We start from the raw sequence: 22,438 nt of genomic DNA on the forward strand, positions 1-22,438 counted from the left end.
AAACAAAAATGAAAAATAAAAATTATTTGGGAGCAAATCAAAACAATTTTTTGAGGAAGAGAAACTGTAAAGGAATACAAAAATAAGAGAATTTCAAGAGGTAACCTGAGGTATCAATCGCTGGTATCGATCCGATACCGACTTGGTATCGATATCATCAGCGTTTTTGGATTAATCCGCCTACCTCTACTCAACGTGCTGATGGTTATATGCACAGCAAAATCCAAAAATATGACAGTAGTCCATTCAAACACAGAAGCACTCGGAGATTTCATTAAATGGGGAAGTCGTACAAAAAAAAAAAGGAAATAAAATAAGAGCAAACCGTGTCAGCGGTCTGTAATATTTTTAGTATGGCGGCCTACATTTCACACTACCTAAAAGATGACAGTGTATGGACAGAGGGGATGTGTAATTATTCAGAGCCAGACCTTTACGTGCTCTCATGCCCGCTCTCCTTGCCTATCTCTGTCTTCCTGCCCTCCCTCTCTAAGGGAGACAGACAGGGGATCCAGCTGCAGGAGCATGACAGATCCACAAATCACTGCCTTGGGGGAGCAAAGAAGGGGGTCGAGACAAATATTGCAGGAGGATGAGAAAGAGGAGGAGGAGGAGGAGGAGGGAGAGGAGAGGAGATGAGAAACTGATGGGCAACATGAGCAGATTAGTAAATAACAAGACAGTGTGGAGTGAAAAATAATTAGCGGCATCTCCAAAGCGTTTGGAGGAGAAGAACGACAAAGTGTGCTGTCCAGCTTTTTTGAACTGATGGGAGGAGGATTAAATGAGAATAAGAAACCACTTAAAGACATGAAAAAAAGAGAGAACAGATTGTTTCTCTGCAAGAGAAGACAGCAGCTGGATGCAGTGATGTAGTTTTCTGTTCCTTTGTCACCCTCGTGTCAGCCATTTTTTTTCCCCCTACCAAGCCATCTGCTTCCTCCTCAGTGCAGAGCTCCTCGCCATCTCTTCATCTCTCCATCGCTCCCCACTAAGTCGCTCCGTTTCATGTGTTGTTTACTACTTTATATAATCCCCGCCCACCTCCACATCAATCTACACTTTGTTCCCCCCCATCCTATCCTTCTGCAGAGCACCTTAGCAGCCAATTAGCAGCAGGCATGCACTGTCATCGCCCCTCACCCGCTTCCCCCAGGTGGCCTTAGAAGTGCCGGGCCGTGCTAATCGGATGTTGGTCGAAACATTCAAACACGGAGAAGGGCGGGAGGTGGTGGTGCAGGTTGGGACTATACAGGGGCATTTGAAGGTCAGTGCGCCCTCATGCACCTGGAGTGGCGGAGTTGTGCACGGTCTGCTGGATGGTGTGTGTGGCGCAGCATCAATCACTGTTAGACATGGTGGGTGGGCACAGCAACAAGAGATCCGTGCTTTATGAAGCACGGAGAGGAGTCAAACTAAGGAGATGAAGGAAGACAGGGTTGGGAGCAGCTGCATGAATGTCAAAGGCTGTGAGAGGGAGCGTACAGTGCACAAGTACATGTGGCCCTTCTTCACCTTATCGTCAAGTTATGACTACAGATTGCGTTTTTTAGGACGCAATCTGACGGACCCAAGGGAGTGTGAGTGAAGAAAAATGACGTGTGGTTTTCAAGATTCACACATCTAGAAACCAGGGCTGTGCCTGATCACCGATTACCGATAGTTTGAAAAGCCTAACTTACCGATTCCGGTTTTGGCCAATGCCAGTTTTTTGTCTGAAATGTTGCTCAATATATCAAGAAAGTTGCTGAATTGGCAACAATAGGATGACTGTTGTTAACTGTAGATGTGTAGACATGACCTGGTCGGCCGGCTTGTCAGTCAAACCTCTCACACGAGAAAACAAAAGCACAGTGGTTGATTTTTAGACCTTTGCCAAGGTTGAAAACATCCATGGATAAAATCAGCTTCACTTGTAAAAATCGTCCGATCATTGATCTCCCAAAATGAACGTAATCGGCACCAATAAATCGACTGGCTGATAAATCGGTGCACCCCTACTAGAAACTGATATTTTTGCAAAAATAACTCAAGCTTGGTCATGCCAGCTGTTTGGACTTTAACTGGGCCATTATAGAAGATTAATGTTCTTATCTTAAAGTTTTCTTCCATCTCTCCATCAACTCTCTGCAGTTTTGCTGTCCCTGTCGAAGGAAAGGTGAAACGGATTGAGGCCTCTCTTTCACGTATGCATGAAGAACGCCTACATTGTTAGAAAACAAATTCTTTAGACCAGCAAAATACTGGGTTTACGATTCAGCTTTGCATGTGACAAAAGGCTTTGAATTTCACAAATTGGTCACACAAAACAAAACGATGCTCTTTTGACTCGCTGGCCGTCTATCCTGATAAAGAGATGAAGAGTCGAGTTAATTCAAGAACTTTATTAACCATCTAAACATTTCAAACGTCGTTTTTGGCTCAACTTGCAAATCACTACAGCCGTTTTCATTTCACACTACAGCCGCAGTATTATGAGATACTCCAGGCTTCTAATGTTCCATGTTTAGCATACAGTACGTGGATGATCTCAAAGCCTCGTCTGTGGAAGATTTTTTTTTTTTTTAAATCTTGTGATTTAGCAGTTAGAAACAAGGAACACGTCACAGCCCATTTTTACCCCTCGTGGCGCCGACGTTCCCGAGAGGCTGCAAACCGCGCCCTCCCCTCAACCACAGCCACACAGTTAATATTCTTGATCAGTTGCCCCTTGCCAAGTGTTGTAATGGGAGCCATTTAGTGAAGGACAATGCCGGCTGCAGAGGTTTTATGATGCTACATGAAGTCAGCAGGCTGAGTGATTCCATTGCCGTCGCCTGGAGAATACGGATGAGGTCATTCCCACACAGGCACAGACACAAGGCCGTACCTCTGCACTAAGAAAACTTAAGCAATGGCCTTGGACGCCCTAGCATAAGCGGTGATGTATGTAAAAGAGTCAAACACACACACACATACACATACACACACCTAGAGACGTTAGCGCAGCAGCGTTGCATGACATGTAACCAACGAAATGAAGTGACAGCCCTGCTGCAAAAAGCACCAACTCTATGTAAGGAGGAGCAGCACAAGTACTTGATGCTTATGCATTTGCTAGCAGTCCTTATATAATAACAGGTTTATGTAACTGTGTTTAATGCTAATGTTCTCCTACAGAGAAACTCCTAATGACATTGTTCCAGTAATCCTGCTCCTACCTGATCCAGTTGGCTCCTGCTGGAATTGGGACCGGCTACGAATGATCCCATCTTACGATGGTTTCACTGATTCAGTGTCTTTTTTCAGTCTCACATGTAATGGCTTAAAAGGGAAGCCGGTCTAATATTTTAGGAGCGCAGCTTTAATCTTGTTCTTGGTTTCATTCGGTGTGAGTGCGATTATGCGGCTGCAGTGTCGGTTCCAGTTGCTGGATCGTGTTTAAGCTGCCGTTGCCGTCCTCCTCAACGTAGATTTTATTTGCTTAGCAGGCTTTGTTAGTTAAGCAAAACCACGGACAAGGCGCCGGAATATAGGTCCAGACAGTTTTCGTCTCTTGCTTTTGATTAGAGAAATAGCTGTGACAGAATTTCGACCCGTCACTTAGAGGACCTTCTTTCTCAGATGTGCTGTGCCGTTAAAATTGACTTGTTGAACTGAACTCTGGTGCGGTTTAAATGCATATGTGAATGCAAAGTGCACCAGAGACCGCTCCAAAATACAACCGAAACAAACGCCCAAACCTAACAAACACAAATTATACCTTAAAATACTTTTATACGCACTGTAGAAACCGTATTATCAATACCAAAGAAGCTAACATCCAAAGTCTTCCTTGTCTCTACTCATACAGTAATAGCCAATCAGCATCAAGGAAAATTAGTAGTGCTCTTGGATTGGCTACTTTGCAAAAGCAACATGCAAAGTACCATTATGTCTTGGTTTCAGCTGCCAAAACTGCTTATTCTTTAGAAAAAAAAATCAAAATGCTGTATGGAAAACACTCAGTAGGCAGGTTAGAATATTCTACGCTGATTAAATGATTTAAAACACAGTTCTATTTATTTTATTTTTCCACAAAACGCTGCCTAAACCTTGTATCGTCTCAAAATTAGAACCATGTTGTTCAATGACCTGGATGTACCGTTCGCACTCTACTGTAGAGACAGGGTCAATTTCAGAGGTCGGTTCCAGTCGCTATCTGTTAGTAATGTATCATCAGGTATCACACTGTGTCTGTGTGTAAGTGTGTGTTTTTAGATATGTCTAAAACCAACACAAAAAATGTCTGGTTATTAGTTCCTGGACAGGTCGGCGTGTATTTTTCTGTCCCCTCAGCGACTCATGCTCATTATAAATGAAGCATCCATTTGTGTGATGAGTGGATCTGTGTGCAAATGTATTTAGCAATGCTTTGTTTTTTCCATTTAGAGGGAAGTATTGCAAATGGATAACTGGGCTCATTGTAAACATAACCCCACACGTGGAACTACTGCTGTCGTTATCCATCGCACATCAAATTAGACCAACCAGAGGATTACTCTTGTGTAATAATGTCCTTGAGTATGTACACCACACACACACACACACACACACAGCAAATACTTGACTCTGCTTTGTATTGCTTTCATATCAAGCTTCAGACTCCCAACTTCTCTCTCCCAAAATCTTTTGCATCAGGCTTAAAACTTACTAGGTCATCACATCTCTTTCCTTCCTTTTCCTCCCTTTGAGTCATCCGAGCTCTTTCTTCTCCTCCATTTCTTCTCTTCCTCTCCCCTCGTTCCTTCTTTATTACGCTGCATCAAAGGTCCTTCCGCTAATATTTCACTGAGTAGCTAATATGCGTAGCCTCTGCCCTTTTCCTTTACTCTGCATGCATACATAAATAATTAAGTTAATGCGCGACGCTCCTCCGTCACACAACCTGGCGAAGCAGGCGTGTGTGTTTTTCTCTGTCCTTGCCCACGCGTGCATCCCCTCCTTTTTTAACCTTCACCTACGAGCAATACTCAAAAGTTGATTGGCTTCGCAAACCTTCGCAGATCTCCTTTCATTATTAAAAAAAAATGTAAAAAAAATAAAAAAATAAAATAAAAAATCACCCCTCTAAAAACGACGGATCTCTGCTCATTAAGAATTCATCATTCCTGCAAACTGATAAACTACTAATGAACCACAAATGAAGCTTCCCTCTCATTAATCAGCCTGCAGATAATTAAATTACCACTTTTGTTGATCCTTCCAAGGTGTTTAAATCAGTCTGAGATAGTGTTGCCGCGCTGACAGAGACATTTTTCCCCCCTACTCTTCTTAATTGGAGCAACAAAACAGGCCTGAGATCTCGTCTGCAAAGATCGTGCTTTATGCTAAAAAAGGGCAAAAGGACAACTCTGTTTTTATCGGCTACGATCACACTGCAGGTCTTGATGCTCAATTCATTCTTAAAGTTTATTCAGCAATTGGGAGCTGATAGGAAAGTCACAAAATCATACCAAGACGAGAAAGAAAGCACGACTAATAGCAAGGTCGTTGTGAGGAGCACTGACCGCCACTTCTACAGAGAGGTCTGTTTGGATCTGTTGTCGGAGCCAAAAGTGGTGGGATGCGTTTCAGTGGAGCAGGCTGCTTTCTTAAATTCATAATGATGATTTTCAGTCACTGTTGACGTCCAGATTCACCACATCTGGCTTCTTCTGATGCAGAATCATGACGCGCCTCACGTCAACGGCGTAAACGTTGGGTTGATCGCGACACTGTTCAGACTGCAGACGCTTCAGAAAACTATCTGATTTAGTACCAAATACGGAAGTGGCTCAAATCGGATTTTTTGGGGGGATGAAAAGATCAGGATTGTGTCATTTAGACTACCTGAAAATGTGTCAAATCTGGGCAAAAACACTCGGATTTGGGTCGCGTTCGCCTGCTGTGTGCCGTTTAAAGATTTGGACCGTGAGTCAACACGTGTAATTGCCGGAGGGTTAAATCAGTCGGCAGAAATGTTTGATCATTCTTTCTTGCTAAATTGCTCAAACTCTGTCAAATTGGATGAGGAATAAATGAAAATATCAGCCACAGATTGTCAGTTGAATTTATGTCTGCGAAGCCCCTATAGTCGTATTTAAGCCAATGTTTTAGAAACTTTAGGACTGATGCTAGATTTGACTCATTCAGGTGAGAGAGGATACTTAGAGAAATGGTGAAGAGTTTCACCTTCTCAGATTAGACACCAGATGTGATGTAACTGGTCGCGGGCCGTTCCTGCAGCGGGCGCCAAGCAAATGTTCGGAGATTAGTAAATGCAAATGGAAGAAGCCCCGGGAGCTGCTTGGCTCAGCCGCTGTGATGAAAGGGCATGTTCGGCTCTCGGATGAGTTTAATAATTCACCGGTTCTCCGAGTTTGGAAGGAAAGAGTATACCTGTACCGCATATGTACTCACACAGACCAACACAAACACTTAGCACCAGGCAGGTTGCTCTGAATCATTTAAAGAAAACGAGAAGCTTGTCTGGTGGGACTTTGCAGAGATTTAAAGAGTGACGGGAGTTACACGGTTTTAATTGGGTTACTTATGTTTTCTCCATGCATTATCTAAATATCTACAAATTGTCGTAGGTCATTTTTGCTTAAATGGAACAACGAGGAAGCCTTTTAAAAATACGTCAAAACTTAGCGGGCATAAAGTTATTACTTATCGAGTGTGACTTCATTTCCGTTTGAAAAATCAGTGCCAAGTCTAAAGATCCATTAAAACCCAGTGCAGTACGGCCATATTTAAGCACTTTGTGCCAGATTTGTTCCACCCCACCCTGATGATGGAGTCTGGCCTCCAAACGGCTCCAGATTAGCAAGAGCTAAATAGAAGACAAAAAAACTGCATTTATTCAATCATAATATATATATACAAATGGAAACCATGTGCAAAACTCTCACAGCTTGCCTGGTTTGTTACTCTAAATTTAATTAGTGCTGGGCACAAATAAGACTTGCTGAATGCTAACATCTGGTTCCACTGACGTGCGCTGATAGAGTTTTAGGACAAACATTTGTTTTGTTGTTTTAAAGCAGTGATGGTTTGAGACTGCCTTCCTTCAGGGCAAATTGTTTGCTGTGTGTGTGTGTGTGTGTGTGTGTTCCAGTTTCACCACACACTCTATAGGTCCAGACTTTGACTGGGCCGTTCTAATGCTTCAATCAAAACCATTCCACAGTACCTCTGGCCTCATGTCCTCACATTGTAACCTCACCACAGTCTCTGGTCAAACTCATCTTTCTTTTGGGCCAAGTCAAGGTCATGAATGCTCTTAAAGGGCCAGTTGCAGCAGAATGTGTTGATAAAACCTGTTAAAATGTAAATAGAATATTGAACATCTTTTCAGGATTTTGTGATTGTTTGCAATAAAAAAGTGTCTGTGGTAGTAATTTTGAAATATTTACACTTATGTATGACGATAAATGCGACTTTTTGATACTCGCCGTATCATTTTTATGGATTATAACCTGACATAAAGTACGGCTGAGTAGAAGAAATACTGCCATCTGCAGGTGGGAGTAAACAGTCTCTTAGAGCCAGTGTTTTTTGCCATTTTTGTGAAAAATCTGTAATAAACTCACAATTATGCAGTAGTGTGAAAAAGTTCAGCGATTTGTTGATTTTGCGTGAATTTCCACAATAATTCACAAGAAACTGGAGGGACTAATTGATGCAGTTTGGCAGTGAACAGATAAAAACTGCGTTGAATTGATTGATAAAATAATATTTAAGCACACTGTTATCTTGACGGTTATATTTATGTCTCCCTTTAGAGAGTATAGAGGGCCACACAGAAGGCTGTGGTGGGCCAGATTTGGCCCCCAGACCTTGAGTTTGACAAATGTGCTCTAAAAGGTTTTCTTCCAGTATTGTCAGTATTTAGTTCTTCCTATGAACTTTGACCTGCTTCCCTGAAACCTCTGCTACTGTAACAAAAACCACAGAAGAGAATCCAGAGTAAACAGACGGGATGAATTCACAGCAAGCCAAAGTGGTGGTGCAGTCGATATGCTAACTAACATGAGAAATGCTAACTAGCATGAGACATCAGTTAGCAACGTTTACCAACTCTAGAGAAGAAAATAGCTCATAAAAAACAAATAAGTGAATCATAACTTATTTGTTATTTGTTGCACTAAAGATAAACTTTAGTGCAAAGTTTATCTTTGCACTAAACTTAGTTAAAACTTCCTCATTTTAGTTAAAACTTCTAAAAATTTGCGCTTTGAGAAAGGAGCAATTCACATTAAATCTAAGCTAGCTCCTTTAGCAGCTAATTATCCAAACCCTGCTATCCCCTGTAGAGAGTAGTATTAGGATCTTTCATCTTGTTGGGTTTTCTTTACATAACCATTATGTAAAAAAAAAAATAAGGCAACTCTTTTTAGTGCAAAGTAAACCAGAAGTAAACGGAGAGCAGCAGCAAACTTAAAAAGTGCCAGCTGCTATTCTAATAATAAATCTAAGAGGTGCTTTTTTTTTATGAGCGCAAGAGTTGCAAAATCTTCCCCTTTTAACGTCGCTCTGTTTTACATCCCTCCCTTCATCTCTGTGATTCCGCCGTTTATTATTCCGTTTCTCCTTCATTTGGAGCTCAGTGTGCGCTGCTCAGCCGTCTACCCAGTGGGAGTAAAAACCACTGCCCAGTTTTTACTGCTAGCTGACTGAGGGCATGCGCGAGTGCGCCTGCACGGCGGTTCACTGCATTGTGTGGAAGTGCTGACTAGCAGGACTCTGTTTGAAATGTGTGGGATAGAGACAGAAAATAATGGCCTATTTGGGAGCTTAGCCTTCATTTACTCAGCAAATGGAGAGAGAGAGAGAGAGAGAGAGAAAGAAAGAGAGAAAGAGAAGAATGGAGACGGTGTGAGAAAGAGATTGCGGCGTAAAACTCCGTGCTCTGACATGCCATTTAGCACCAGTAAGGCCGATTCATTAGAGCATGTAAATAACCGGAGCTTCAAATTATACCGGCTGACAAAAACAATTGCAGACCAAGTTAAGCACCCAGAACAAATTGTCCAATTCTCGCGTAATTTGGTAAACACAGAGATAACCAATTGGCATGTAAATGCGTGAATTTGTAAGGAGAAAGTGGTGGGGAGTCGATGTTGCAGAGGAGAATTCAATAATTAAAGCACAAAGGAGGCTTCATATTCGCGTCGCAGAGGGAATGAAGTTATATAAAATGTTTGTGTCATGAATATGAACAGCTACGATTGAATGCAGAAGTTGTGAAACACCAAACAAAAAGACACACACACCTTGTTTTTCCTCATTGTTTGAATCAGGCCAACCTTTAAGGTCAGTTAGAATTACTAAAATGATTTATTTGGGTTTTTTTAATGAAGTGTTGGAACACTGGAGCATGAGAGCGCACACATGTGCTTTAGAGATGTCAGAGTTTGAGAAGAATACCACACACACACACGCACACACACGCACACACACACACACACACACACTTCGCTTCACGAGTCAGCAACAGATGGCCCCTTTTCCATTCACAAAGAGAATTATAAGATGAGTTGCAGGAATAAATAGGTGAGCAGGAACAGATAAAAAGAGGCAGATCAGAGGCAATGCAGAAATCTGTTCATTCTTTGTGGGTCTCTGCTTGATTTGGAAAAGGAGGACGTTTTCTTTAGACAAACTTCAAACTTGTAGTGCTTTGAAATAACCATAAAGACATAAAAAAAAAAAAAGGAACAGGTCCATATGTTTCAGTCATGCCGCCGACACTGCAGAAGCTGCCTTATGCAATAAATAATCAAAGAAAGATTTGGACAATGTTTTTGTTTGCCAACGTTTCTATTTCTGGTCGTTTTATCAACAGAAAGGAGGCTCAGATTAGTCAATCTATGCATTTATGAAATATTTTCTGGCGACACCCTGTGAGAAAGGCACATTTAAAATCCATGTTTTTTCTCCTTACAAATTTCATTTGATGCATATTTGAGATAAAAACCTCAAGTAACAGCAAATCAACAATTTCTAGGATAAAATGAAATCCAAGACAGCTAAAACCAGATTTCTGCAAAGGTCAACAATCGTTCACAAGAAGTCGTACACAATTTTATTTATTAGAGGAAAAATCTTCGCCCCCTGTGAAGAAGTGATGCCAACCATAATTAATGGGTTTTTTTTGTGATTTTATAGATTAATTTCCTTCACCACACTGAGGCCTGATCGCTCCCTGCATCCAGAACCAAAGTGAATTTGACTAAAAAATCTCAACATATTATTCCGAACTGAACTCTGACTTTACTCATCATTGTATGTGGAAAGGTAAAAAAAAAAAAGAAAAAAAAAAACTACATAAGTCTGTGAGCTAACAAGGGACAAGCCTAACATATGAATGACATCACAGTGCGTCAGGTTTCCCAAATTGTCAATAAATTACAGTCTTTCATGATCTGAAATCGTCCAGTTCTACAGGTGTCTGCAGTGTAAAACACCAGGATGCAACAGAAATAGCAAACCAACACCTTACTCAAACTTTCCGATTTTTCACCCAGTTTAACATCTAACTTCTCGTAACAAGTTGCATTATTCGTTAAAGTTAACAGCTTACACTCTTGAGGATTTGTTTTGGATTTCAAGAGGATTTGAGGCCCCTCGCCTCCACCTTCTTCAAATCAGACTAAATTGGTGTCAAACATTTGTGCAGCAAAAAGTTTTGTTTGTGCTGCTTTCATTTTAAAGATATCAAGAAATGTTTCCAGAGGTCATGAAAGGTCAACCAGTCCTCCTTCACCTTCTTCAAATCAGACAAAATTGGTGTCAATCAATTTGACTATGTTTGTGCCGGTTTGCTCTGCAATTTTTTTTTTTTGTTTGTGCTGCTTTGGCTTTGAAGATATGGATGAAATTTCAAAGGTCGTTTTGATTTTGTAAAAAGTGTGGAGGCTGGTTGACCTTTTGACCTTCAAACTTTCATTCATACCTTCAAAGCCAAAGCGGCGCAAACAAAAATGTCGAGTTGATCGACACCAATCTTGTCTGATTTGAAGAAGGAGTTGGGTTGTGGGGTGACCTTTCATGACCTCTGGAAACATTTCTTAATAACTTTAAATTGAAAATGTGTGCTGCAGAAACGTTTTGTCTGATTTGAATTTGAACTTCACTCAAGTCTTCAGGTCTTATTACGTGGGATATTATAATTTTATATAAGTAAATATTTTGAGTTGTAATTATTATTTCACAGAGATTTAGTTAATATTTGTTTCAAAAACTGTTTACATCTCATGAGAAGCAGAAGACGTTTGGTTCTCTAAGGAGGGAGGTTTTTCTTTCCGAGAAAGATTTGTTTTTCTTCCCTTTGCTTCCACACCGTCGTGAATCATAACCGTTACATTTGATTTGTTCACCAAAGTTCATCTCGATAATTGATCTGGCTCCTTCTCGTTCTTGGATTCGACTAAAATTACGACGTACACGGCAAGCAGAGTGCAGTTTATAAATCAAGCTGTTCATCTTGTAAAGAGACAAAATAATCCGTAAGAAGGAAAGAAAGAAAGAAAAAAAGAAAGGAAGAAAGAAAGAAAGAAAAAGTAGAGCTATAAGGGAACTCCATACTTTGTTTTTCTTCTCAAGTCAGAAACAGGTTGCATTTCACAGAGTACTCAATGCATTAAACAACACCGCACTATTTTTTTCCTTCTCTGCGACTCCTACCTCTTTGCATCAATTTTCCTTTCTACCTCTTTTTATCTCTGTGTACTTGTGTGTGTGTGTGACTGCAGTCATGTCAGAGTAAGGCTGGCTGAAGCCCTTACAGCAGTCAGCCTCTTTGATGTTGAGCCCTGCCGAATTAGGCCATCACCCAGCGGTGCTCTGCTGACTGCCTGCACCCACACACTGTCTCTCGCACACAAACACACACACACACACACACACACACACATAAACAAGGTACACACATACCAACCAAAACAAATGCATCCTGGCAGGAAAGCACGCACATGGAAAATAAAAAGTTTCTGTGCCGCCGCTCGCACAGGACACACGCTCGGCAAAGCCTGGGATGATGCGCTCAGAAATCAACGTCCACAAACATTTCATCACTCTCAACCAACGCTTCACACCCGCTTCTCCTGCGCGCGTCTCTTTAATAAACATAAATGTAAATCCTCACGAGCGCCTCCCCTCTGAGGCTTCTGCACAATGGCGCGTCGAAGAAACAACGCGCACACCGACGGACGTGCGTGGAGGTGAAATGTAGGACAATCGGAGGGAATTTATTCAGAATCTCAGGAGTACAGGCGAGGATGCGTTCCCTTTTTGGGAATCGGCCGCCTTGGAAAGCTTCCCGAACCGGCATGTCGTACTGTATGAAATGAACAAAGCGCCATTTTTGCTGGCTGTTGCCCTCCGTTGTTTACCGGAGAGTTGGAGTAAAAAGCAAAAGGAAGGAAGTCTGTTGGTGGATAAATAGGTAAAAAGACAGCAATATGTTCTGTAAGGAATCCCAGTGAAAGTCTCTTAGCAAAAAGCACAAAACAGAAATAAAAACCCATTTAAAGGCAAAACAAGGCAGATATTTTTAAACACATTTCACATTTATCACATTGCAGCCAGACGCTTTGACCAATTTTGATGTTACATCATGTGATGGATCAGAAGTAAGAGGAAAATGACGATGGCAAAACCTGCAGAGACGTTTACTGAAACCAAAAGGCCGGGCAAGGAAGCAGCCAAGAGGCTGATGGTTACTCTGGAGGAGCTGCACTGCTGAAAAGACAGTTATGTAACCATGAGTCTCACAGTGTGGAGGTGCTTTTCTTCTCTGAGGGTTGATGGGAAGACATCCTGGGGAAAAAATAACCTTGAGATTGGGGCAACGGTTCACCTTCAAGCTGGACAGCAACCCTAATCATCTGGTTAGCATTACAATGGAGTAGATAAAAGAATTATTGTGTTAGAATGGCCTAATTAAAGTCTAAATCCAATCATGAATCTGTGGCACTATATCCAGCTTGTAGAGACAAACTGACAGACAAATTATGTAAGAAAGCAGGAATATTTTGGAGTCAAACTCCAGGGCTGTCATCAAGGAATCCGCATGAAATAAAGAAACTGCATCGACGTTTTAACTCGTGATTATGCAAAAATAATTCAGCCTTGTTGCAATTTTTTTTTAAACTCCCAACCATAAGTCCTGGCAAATGGGAGTGAAATAAACTGAGCTATAAGAAACATGCCATGTGACAGCTGTTGAACTCAACATTGCAGCCCCTCCGCCTATCCACTCCACTTCCTTTTTAAGCGTTTCCTTGACATGCTACGAACGTCAAATGTCTGCAGTGACAACATCAGACGTTAGGAGGGGCTGAAACTCAAGAAGCTTGAGAGATCAATCAATCAATCAATCAATCAAAGTTTATTTGTATAGCACATTTCAGCAGCAAGGCATTTCAAAGTGCTTTACATAATTAAAATAAAATGACGATGGAGATAAAATGTTTTACTTCTTGCTTTGAGAACACGGATGACCTTCGCTGCGGGGATGAGTTCGCTTTCCTTTTAGATGAGGATGGAAGCAGGAAAGTGATCAGAGGGTGACGTGTTTAGCCAGTCAGGACATGTTAGTTACAGTTTTGATTCAAGTAGCAAATCTATTTGTTTACCTGTGGTTGACAGGCCTGTGAGAGCTTTCTGTTTTACATCTTTACGTTAGAAGAGGAATTTTAAACTGCAGGATGAATGTATGCGGTTTCTGTGCGCCATCAAAGTCACTTTAATCGTGAAACGTCATCAGAAGCTGCTAAGCTTTCCCAGCTAAAAATGTGAAATCAAGACGCATCATGCTTACGAACTTTGTGTTGCTCTAGATGTGTTCCTTGTTTGGTGTGAGTGTTAAGACGCAGAGGGTCAAATATCTAATCTATCACTGTGTCAGTCGTTTGTAATTGTAAATGAAAGCTGAAGTTTTATTTGCCGATTATCTTGAGCAGTTTGCGGGTGATGAAATGTTTTGGAATTGGAGATTTGGCGATTGACTTATAAAACTATTTTTTCAAACTCTGACCCTTTCTCAGGCACGATGTGGGACATTTGTGTGTCATACGTCCTCTGACCGTCTGGCTGTAGCAGAGTTTGAGCTCATGTGTAAAATAGTTTTGTGTCCCATTCAACAGGAACACATAAAAATGCTGTGATGACATTTTATATAATCTCTATAGACATGGACCAGATACTATGATAAACTTGAGGTACTGAACACATAAAAAGATTTAAAACAACAACATAACATGATCTGGTTGGTTGTATTTAAAAAAGTTCACCAACCAGCTTGTCAAACAGTATTTTTAACAAGTGACTTTGAAAACAATCCAAAAACTGACTTTTTTTGAGGTAGTGAGAAAAAAAAAAGTAAGAGTGACAAAAAGAACCAGTCAGAGTCGGCCTGTTTTACTTTAACACTCTGGTCACTTTAGGACTTCCTCCAGAAATCTCTCTAAACTGACTGTAAACCAGAGAAATGGCAGCAGGTAAAAGTTTCAGTTGTAAAAGTTTTCCTTTGCAAAAGGTCTTGATACCCGTAGCCTATTTTTTTATTTTTTTATCAGTCATTATAAAGCTAGTCATTGTTCTAAATTAAAATGAAATAAAAGATGTATCATACAAATGCCGTATTTGCTGTTCTGCTAAATATGTTTTATTTGTTTTGTTTTGCCCTCCTGAATGAGGAGTCTGGAAATCCCATTTAGCAGAGAAAGATAAGGCTGGTCTGCGCATTACGACATCTATGCTGTAATAAACAAACTCTCTCTCTGGCAGCCTGGAACAGCCCTCTGGTCAAACTGGAGACCAGCCAAGGACCTTTCCATCAATTCACTGCTGGGTTTTTTTTTTTTTAATTCTTTCTCTCTGTCTCTCTGCGCTTTTAGTTTTCTGTTTTTCAACTCCCTCTGTCTATTTCTCTCTCTCCATCCACTTAATTATTTCCACTGTTGCCTCTCCAGTATAAGGACGTGGTGCGGGACGGCCTGAGGAGCTGAAACTACTACTTACATGTTACGCAATCGCCACAGAATAGAGTAAAGCGCCACCAATGCTACCTTAGCTCGGAGAAAGTTGCCCAACTTCACGTTTCTGTCCGAGTGAGGAGAGCAGGTGCTTGTCGCAGAAGACAAAAGCCGTCTCGGTCCCACGGCGACACGCGGATACAATTGCATCACGCAGCCGGGCCTCCCCTGCACGCCGCGCCACACACGGCGCGCCGCGTCGCTGCTGCATATCAATTACACGGGGAAGTGAAGATCTATTTCTAATTCAATCAGTCAGCACTGGTGTCACATTCCTCGCTCTCTGGCTTTCTCCCTGCCTCTCCGAAACCATTTCCCGACTCGCCCGATTCTCCGCCGAAGCGTTTCGGTTGAGAGCGCTTGTTTGTGCGCCAGAGTCTGAGTCTGCAACGCCATAGCCTGCTGGGAACAGATTTATTTACGTGTAATTGTTGTGGAGATGACATGAGAGAGAAGTCTGGAGGCAGTTTAAGGTGAAAGTTAAAGACTCTGTGGTCTTCTTTTGTTCAACATCTGCCAGCTTTTTGAATCTCAAACATGTAACATTCTAGGCTTTGGTTTACTTAACACTACTGGCTTTGGGTTTAAGTTTAATCCAGTGAATTAGGATTTTTAATTTATGTTCATTAGAGAAACACTTGGTCAAAAACAAAAAAAAAAACTGTCACTGCGGTGGTTGGTTTTTGCAAACATTAGTAAATAGCAAATAGCAGCAGGCAGGTCAAAACAGTTTGTGTCCAGGATTTTAGTTACCCTTTTCCTGACCTTAGACCTGGACAAGTGGTGGATGGTCAGCTGTGACGATCCTCTCTGTATCCTATATATCTGCTATTAAGTAGGACTGTTGTAAAAGAATATTTTAGTACTCTATTTTTACGATTAATCGAGTAATCAGATCTCCGTCTCTCTTTGCTCTTATGCTGCTGGCACTGAGCAACAACTCGTAGGCGGAAGTGAGCGCGATACCAAACACAAATAATGATTCGCTAAATAATAAAACATAATTTTACGAAGCTTCGAGGGAGATAAATTTTCCTCGAGGAATTTTAACAATTGAGGTATTTGAATCATTCCAGGAATCGTTACAGCCCTACTACCAAGTATAGAATAATTCATTACCTGGATTATAGAACAAGTTATATTCAGGTTCAAATGAATTTGTTTTATTCATTTTCTATACATTCAGAATCTCGCCTGTCAAGGGGTATTTTTTCTTTTCACCGATTCTTGTTTGCAGTCTCACTCTTTCTTTAATCACCTTTCACATCAATTTTCATCAACCTGAATTTACTTTCACTTAAGTTTACCTGTGGATACAAAAAAATGTTTATAATACCTGCTGCACTCTCTAGGTTTTTTCTTTGCATTCTTGGTTTGATGCAAACTTGATTTTTCCTTTTTTTTTTCTTTTTTTTTTTATAAAAAAATCCTCAGCAGTGCTTTGAGGTCATGATGTACCAGCTTCTTTCTTTACTTTTCCCAAAGCTCTTGCTTCCTTGTGAGAAAATGACTCACTCTATTTTCTCTATCTCCGTCTGTCTCTCTTTTAGATCACAACCACTTGAACAATGCAGCTCTATCCCCGCTGGGACCGGCCATGGCCTTGTCTCACCCTCACAACAACCTGGGAATCGGCTTCAATAAGTACACCTCGCTCAAGGCCGTAGGTGAGTTGACCTCCGCGGAAACACCGACGAGCATCCGCTCCGACTGCACTGAAGGCAGCAAATCTTTCCATCTGCACCATTTGGATACATTTGTGAATGCTAACGAATGCAGCTACTGATGTAAGACGGAACAAGGAATGCAGAAAAGGTGGGACGGAGTGAAAAGCTGAGAAAGGGGAAGCCTCCTTTACGGTAACAGGTGTCATCATGGGTCATCATTCATTTCTGAAGGCTCAGTCTGATGCCTGACTTTCATATTGCAAAGGATTATTGCAGTCATGATGTGAATATTAAGACTGAATTCACCCGTTCACAAGAAAAAAATATCCCAGCGTCCTGGTTTTATTACCTGCCTGGTTTTAAATACACATTAATTCCACCTGCTGGAGTTTATTCTAGCTGTTTCCTACAAAACAACAGTGGAGAGCTATTAAATATCACAATTCTTGTGCGTCACGCCAAACACTGCCACCTGCTGGTCAACAAGTGGAAGCAAAAAAAAAAACAGGTTTCAACAGTCAAGTCAAAAATGTCTCCAGCAGCTCGAGGACATTTAGGATAAAAACTCTACTGGTAAAATATATATTGGTGACATCAATCATTGTTGTTTTTTGTTTTGTTTTAAGGGAAATGCAGCCGGTTGTGGCTGAACTACGCAGGCGCAATGCTACTTGAGACGCTATTGGCTGATGTTTGAAAACCAGCCAATCCGGGCGCGACATTCATTTTCCTTGTAGCCGATTAGCTACACCCCAAAGAGCAGAGATCAGTATGTTAGCTTTTACATGGGACAGTGTATTGATGTATATAAGGTTTATTTAGTGTTTGAGGCTGTTGTGCAACAATTCGTTGTATCCTTCCTGCCCACAGCTATCGGCATCCACAGCGAGGTCTGTATTTAAACTTCTGATTTAAGTTGTACATATTCTACTAATATGTGTATGTATTTTATTTAATATTTAAGATTTAGGTTTATTTACCTCCTAGCTTGACTGAGAGATCTGTTGTAAAATTAAACATAAAACGAATCCTCAAAAATACAATTTGCCTCCTAATTTGTCTAAACAGAGCGCGAAGCTAAAATATCAGTTTAAAAAAAAAATCTAAATAGGAACATTTAGAAGTACAACCAGTTTCCAAAATTTCACGTCTGTAGCTTCACCCAGATTACGCTTTTGCAGTGAAAGTTAAAAAATGTTATCGGTTCTTACACGTGTTTGACGGATCGGACCTCAACTCTGCCCAACATCAACATGAACACAACCTCACCCACTCGATACATGAAACCTTTTTCATACATTTCATGTGTGCATATAGAAAAAAAAAACACTCTTCATCTGGTCACTGCAGACAGAGGAGGGCGTCGTGACAAAGATGGGGAAGGACAGCCTGACACATGTATGTGTGCTGCTCAACATGAGAGCAGCAGAGAAACACATGAGCTGCAGAACCCAGCGAGTCGGGGACAACGCGGTTTTGAAGGGCAAACTGATATAACTCGCTACAGAGATTTAACAGAAGTAAGAATAACACAGAAGTGCAATTAAAGCAGCAAGTAGGAAGAAGGGAAGGGGAAGAAAGACTGAGCGGCGGCTGAGGAGAAAACAGAGACGCTCCCGACTCATTATTCTGCTCTGAGTGAAAAACAAAGGCTGATTGCAGCTGCAGCAGAGAACCAACCACTCCAAAATGAGCGTCAGACACATTTCACCCCAAAACACTTCAAAGTAACAAATCCCTCACACACCGAGGTGCAATATGCTCCTTTCTCGCTCTCTCAATTTCTAAGTACTGAGCTCAGTCTGAGGACTTGCATGCTCCTCCGTTTGCTACCTGCTCTTAGCAGAACAATGTTACAAATATAAGGACAGACAGCACAGTGAGGGTTTTTTTTATTATTGTTTTCTAAGCCTTATGCATTACTTTGTACATATTTTTTCCAATATTCATCTCATCAAGAATACAGAAATTTTTAAAGAATGAAACATATCCATCCCAGTAGATGATGGTCTACGCATTTTAATTCATTTTAGCACCGTTCATAATGTTGTACTTCCCATTTAGCAAGAGGAGTCCAGAGTTGGATTTAGGATAATTTTCTATCCATTACATTTGGTTGTCATGGTTTCCAGTGGAGATGATCTGACATGTCACAGCTACAGTTCATTAGATACATTGTGTATATTTCATACACAAATATGGAACCTGTAAAATACAAATTGGATGGATGAATGCCTTTTGAATTTTGACAAAAGGAGAAGTTAGTTAAGCTAAATATTCACGATAGTACCAACTTAGTGACTTTGTCATCTTTTTTATTTAATTTTTACTTGTCCACAAAAACATTTCCATCATAAATAATTCAAGTGCGAAATAAATGGAAAAAATTTTGCCCATGAAGTTTTATATTAAACCAGATTTTAGCTAAATGTTTAGGAAAACTATACTTGAAACTGTTTTTGTTTTAATAGATAAAGTTTTCACAAATCAAAAAGTGTGTTTTAAAACCAGTCTAAATATTTTTTTCAGTACAAATGAGTTATAAACCAGATGTTGTTAGCATTGTTAGCAGGCGATGCTAACAATGCTAGCCTAGCTATGAACAGTAGCTGACAGGATCGTTAACATAACCAAAAGGAAATCTTTATTAGTCCATCGCCGTCTTAATAACAAACTAACAAGAACAACTTCCTTGAATACTTCAAAATAAGAGTCTCAGACATAGCTTCATGTTGTAAAGCTTGAAACATTCACCATTATATCCCAGATTTAACTGTGTTCATCCCCGAGCAATGTATTTTACATTCAGTCAAGAAGATTGTTTCTGAAATTATACAGTTTTGGTGGTGGTGTTTGTGTGTGTTTTTTTAAGATAATGTAAACTGAGTTTATTAACTTTGAAAAGAAAACATAATTATGATTTTATACACATTTTATTTAGAGGTTGCAGGCCAACATTTTGCACTCTTCTCAATGATCAATGAAAACGATTTTGTCGAGGCTGGAAGTTTCTCCTTTCATTCACCCTGATTCAAATTCTCTATCAGATTCAAGTCATGACTCCTGCATGACCCCAAAACGTAAAAATTACTTCTGTTAAAGAAAATTATTTTAAACCCAAATCTGCCTGAATGTCCAACCAAATTTATATGCCGATGAGAATTTTGCTTATATTTCTATTGGTCGATACAAATCAACTTTAAATATGCTTTTTGAACTGTTCAGTTTATTCTAAATAAACTGAACTGAATTTTTTCACTTTTTTCAACATAATAGAAAATAAAGGAATTTGATCAATATCTTTTAAACAGCCAAACTGACCAGCATTTTTCTCCGAATTTTCCGTTGCTGTGGTCCCCCCTAACCCTCCAATAAAAACTGTCAGCAAATTACAGCGATAAGAAGCAGCAAATACTCCCCATTCATCTTTTCACACCTGCTTATCGGCTCCCTCACTGGGTAATAAACAAGCCACTGGGTCCAGAGATCCTCACTGTGCACACAAAGTCACGGCTAGGGCACAAAACAGTCTGGATGGGAGAGCCGACCGTTTGCCAGGTGAAACAGCAGGTCCTGTGTACTCAGCTCTTTTGAAATCTTTTTTAATAAAACACGGTTGGCCGGCGGCAGCGCAGATTAATCCTAATCAGAGTTGAGAGAAAGCAGGCTTCAAGATACGTTAACCCAGATTTAATTTTTAGGCAGAGAGCTTTGTTGACGATAATCTGGAGGTAAATCAGAAGGCCTCGCAAAATAAATTTGGTGTCAGGCATCTGTGAGGATAAAAGACAGAAGGAGATTTTGGCCTGGTGTTTGGTCGCGCCACGGCCAAATATCACTTTAATGCTACTTCGATTAACATGCAAAGTCCTTGAGAAGTTAATGCATCAGTGAAAGAAAAAAAAACCCTTTTCTTCCAAAAGTGGTCCATCAGCTCTTACAGTGTGGAACAGCTCACTCAACCTCTCAGCTGGAGAGAAAACTCGGCAGCAGCATGAAGCTCAGTGGACTCCTTCCCATAAGTATTCATGAGAAGCGTGACTATGCTTTCCAGGTCTTGGCGATAAAGACGTCTGTTTAAAATCGAAACTCTCTCAACTGTGATTTACCACTCAGGCGCATTACAGTCCTTTAATGATAAGTTTTGATAAAACAGATTACAATTAAATTTAGCTTTTTAGAGCTAAATTTAAAGCATATCCGCAAATAGGAGGATTGGGAGTCATACCAGGACGTTGTGTGACAACGAAGCTTTGCCAGAAGGAAACCACGGGACCTTGGCACAAGCAAATTTAATATACCTATGTTAATTAAAGAAGTAAGACGAGAACAGGTGTGCTGGCAGCCAGAAAATGTAGGATAACGGGTTGCAGAGGAAGTGAGAGGGTAGAATCCAAACACCAACGTTAGCATATAGAGACCATAGCTGTGGGATCAACATGTTTGTTTTTATTAATGCCGTGACTCTATACACGTGCAGAAACGGTTTGAGACATGCCGACATGTTATGGATCAGACTTCTGTAAGGAAAGAAGCGATTGCTGAATAACGGGTCCTGTTGCAGTTTGAAGCCTCTTGAGTTCCCACAGGAAGTGTTTTTTTTTTGTTGTTTTTTTTGTTTCTGCCTCGGGTCCTGAGAAACTTTGGTTTCAAAAGGAACCAGAAATCATTCAACACATTGTCGTTGAGAATGGTGGGGCAAGTTTTTTTTTTAAATGTATCTTTGATTAGTGATTTTTATTCTTTCTTCTTCAACTTTGCATTTCTTCTTGACCTGTGCAGCACTTTGGTTGCCTTTGGTTTTTTAAAGTTCTTTGTGAATGAATGAATCGAATGTAGCAAGCTTTTTTAAAAAACTTTTTGGAAACAATTTGTAATAGGCTTCTAAAAATCTATATATTAACAGGGAAAGTATGCAGAACAGACACTGTAAACAAACATCTGCCGAGTAATAATCACATCCTGCATACAGAAAATGATTTGAACATAAAGTGAAGTCGTTCTACATGGCGTTACCGCAATGTTATTAATTAGCATTTTACAGATGAGGCACTCTTAGAATAGCTCCTTTAGCATAATGTACCGCATTACAATTAGTCCAAACCGGAGCGTGTTGTAAAACTCTGAAATTCCTTCTGCGGCTCCAGCTAATGCATGTATAATGCAGTGGCTCAGACTAAACCCTGGGGCATTGTTTGAGGCTGCCACTGGAAAGAGAGCAGTAGCTGGTGTTTAAGACGAGCAGAAAATATGTGAAACATGACGTTGAAAAAACAAAAACAGATTCGGGAGAAAGGATGACCAGATGGGAGATTCTGTGAACTGAAGAGGACGTTGAGTAATCCTGTCACAGCGAATCGTGCCGTCGGTTCTCTGCCCGGTGACAACATGTGTGGAAACACTTAAGTGGACAGCAACAGCAGTTGTTGTTTGAAGGAAGGGTCTGTTTAATTCATTATCCCTGTGCTGTCCCAGATTTTCCAACAGCAGCGCGCTGCCAGTTCACCTTCAACAGGAACCGCAGCAGTTCGCAGCTCTGCTCACACAGATTAAACGTGAAATCATTCATTTTTCACCAGCTGAACACGAAGCCGTGCATCAATCGGCAGGACCGATCTCATCTAGCCTTTGGCAGCTTATTTGCAATCTGTTCAGTTTTCTTGTAGAAACTTTATTGTAACTTAGTTTTGTTTTCATCAGGGCTTCCCTTGTTTACAACAACTATAT

The 22,438-nt window shown here is 40.6% G+C and overlaps 1 protein-coding gene across 1 annotated transcript in view; it reads left to right on the forward strand.

Moving 5' to 3' along the window:
• LOC103147399 (protein shisa-9) overlaps positions 1-22,438 on the forward strand; it is a 106,816-nt gene that overhangs the window by 77,572 nt on the left and 6,806 nt on the right. Inside the window, exon 4 of the mRNA XM_007565717.2 lies at positions 16,595-16,711. Within this exon, the coding sequence (XP_007565779.1) occupies positions 16,595-16,711 (117 nt within the window). The remainder of the gene's footprint in view (positions 1-16,594; positions 16,712-22,438) is intronic.

The sequence above is a fragment of the Poecilia formosa genome, unplaced genomic scaffold, assembly GCF_000485575.1.
Source record: "Poecilia formosa unplaced genomic scaffold, Poecilia_formosa-5.1.2 Scaffold182, whole genome shotgun sequence".
Taxonomy (NCBI): Eukaryota; Metazoa; Chordata; class Actinopteri; order Cyprinodontiformes; family Poeciliidae; genus Poecilia; species Poecilia formosa.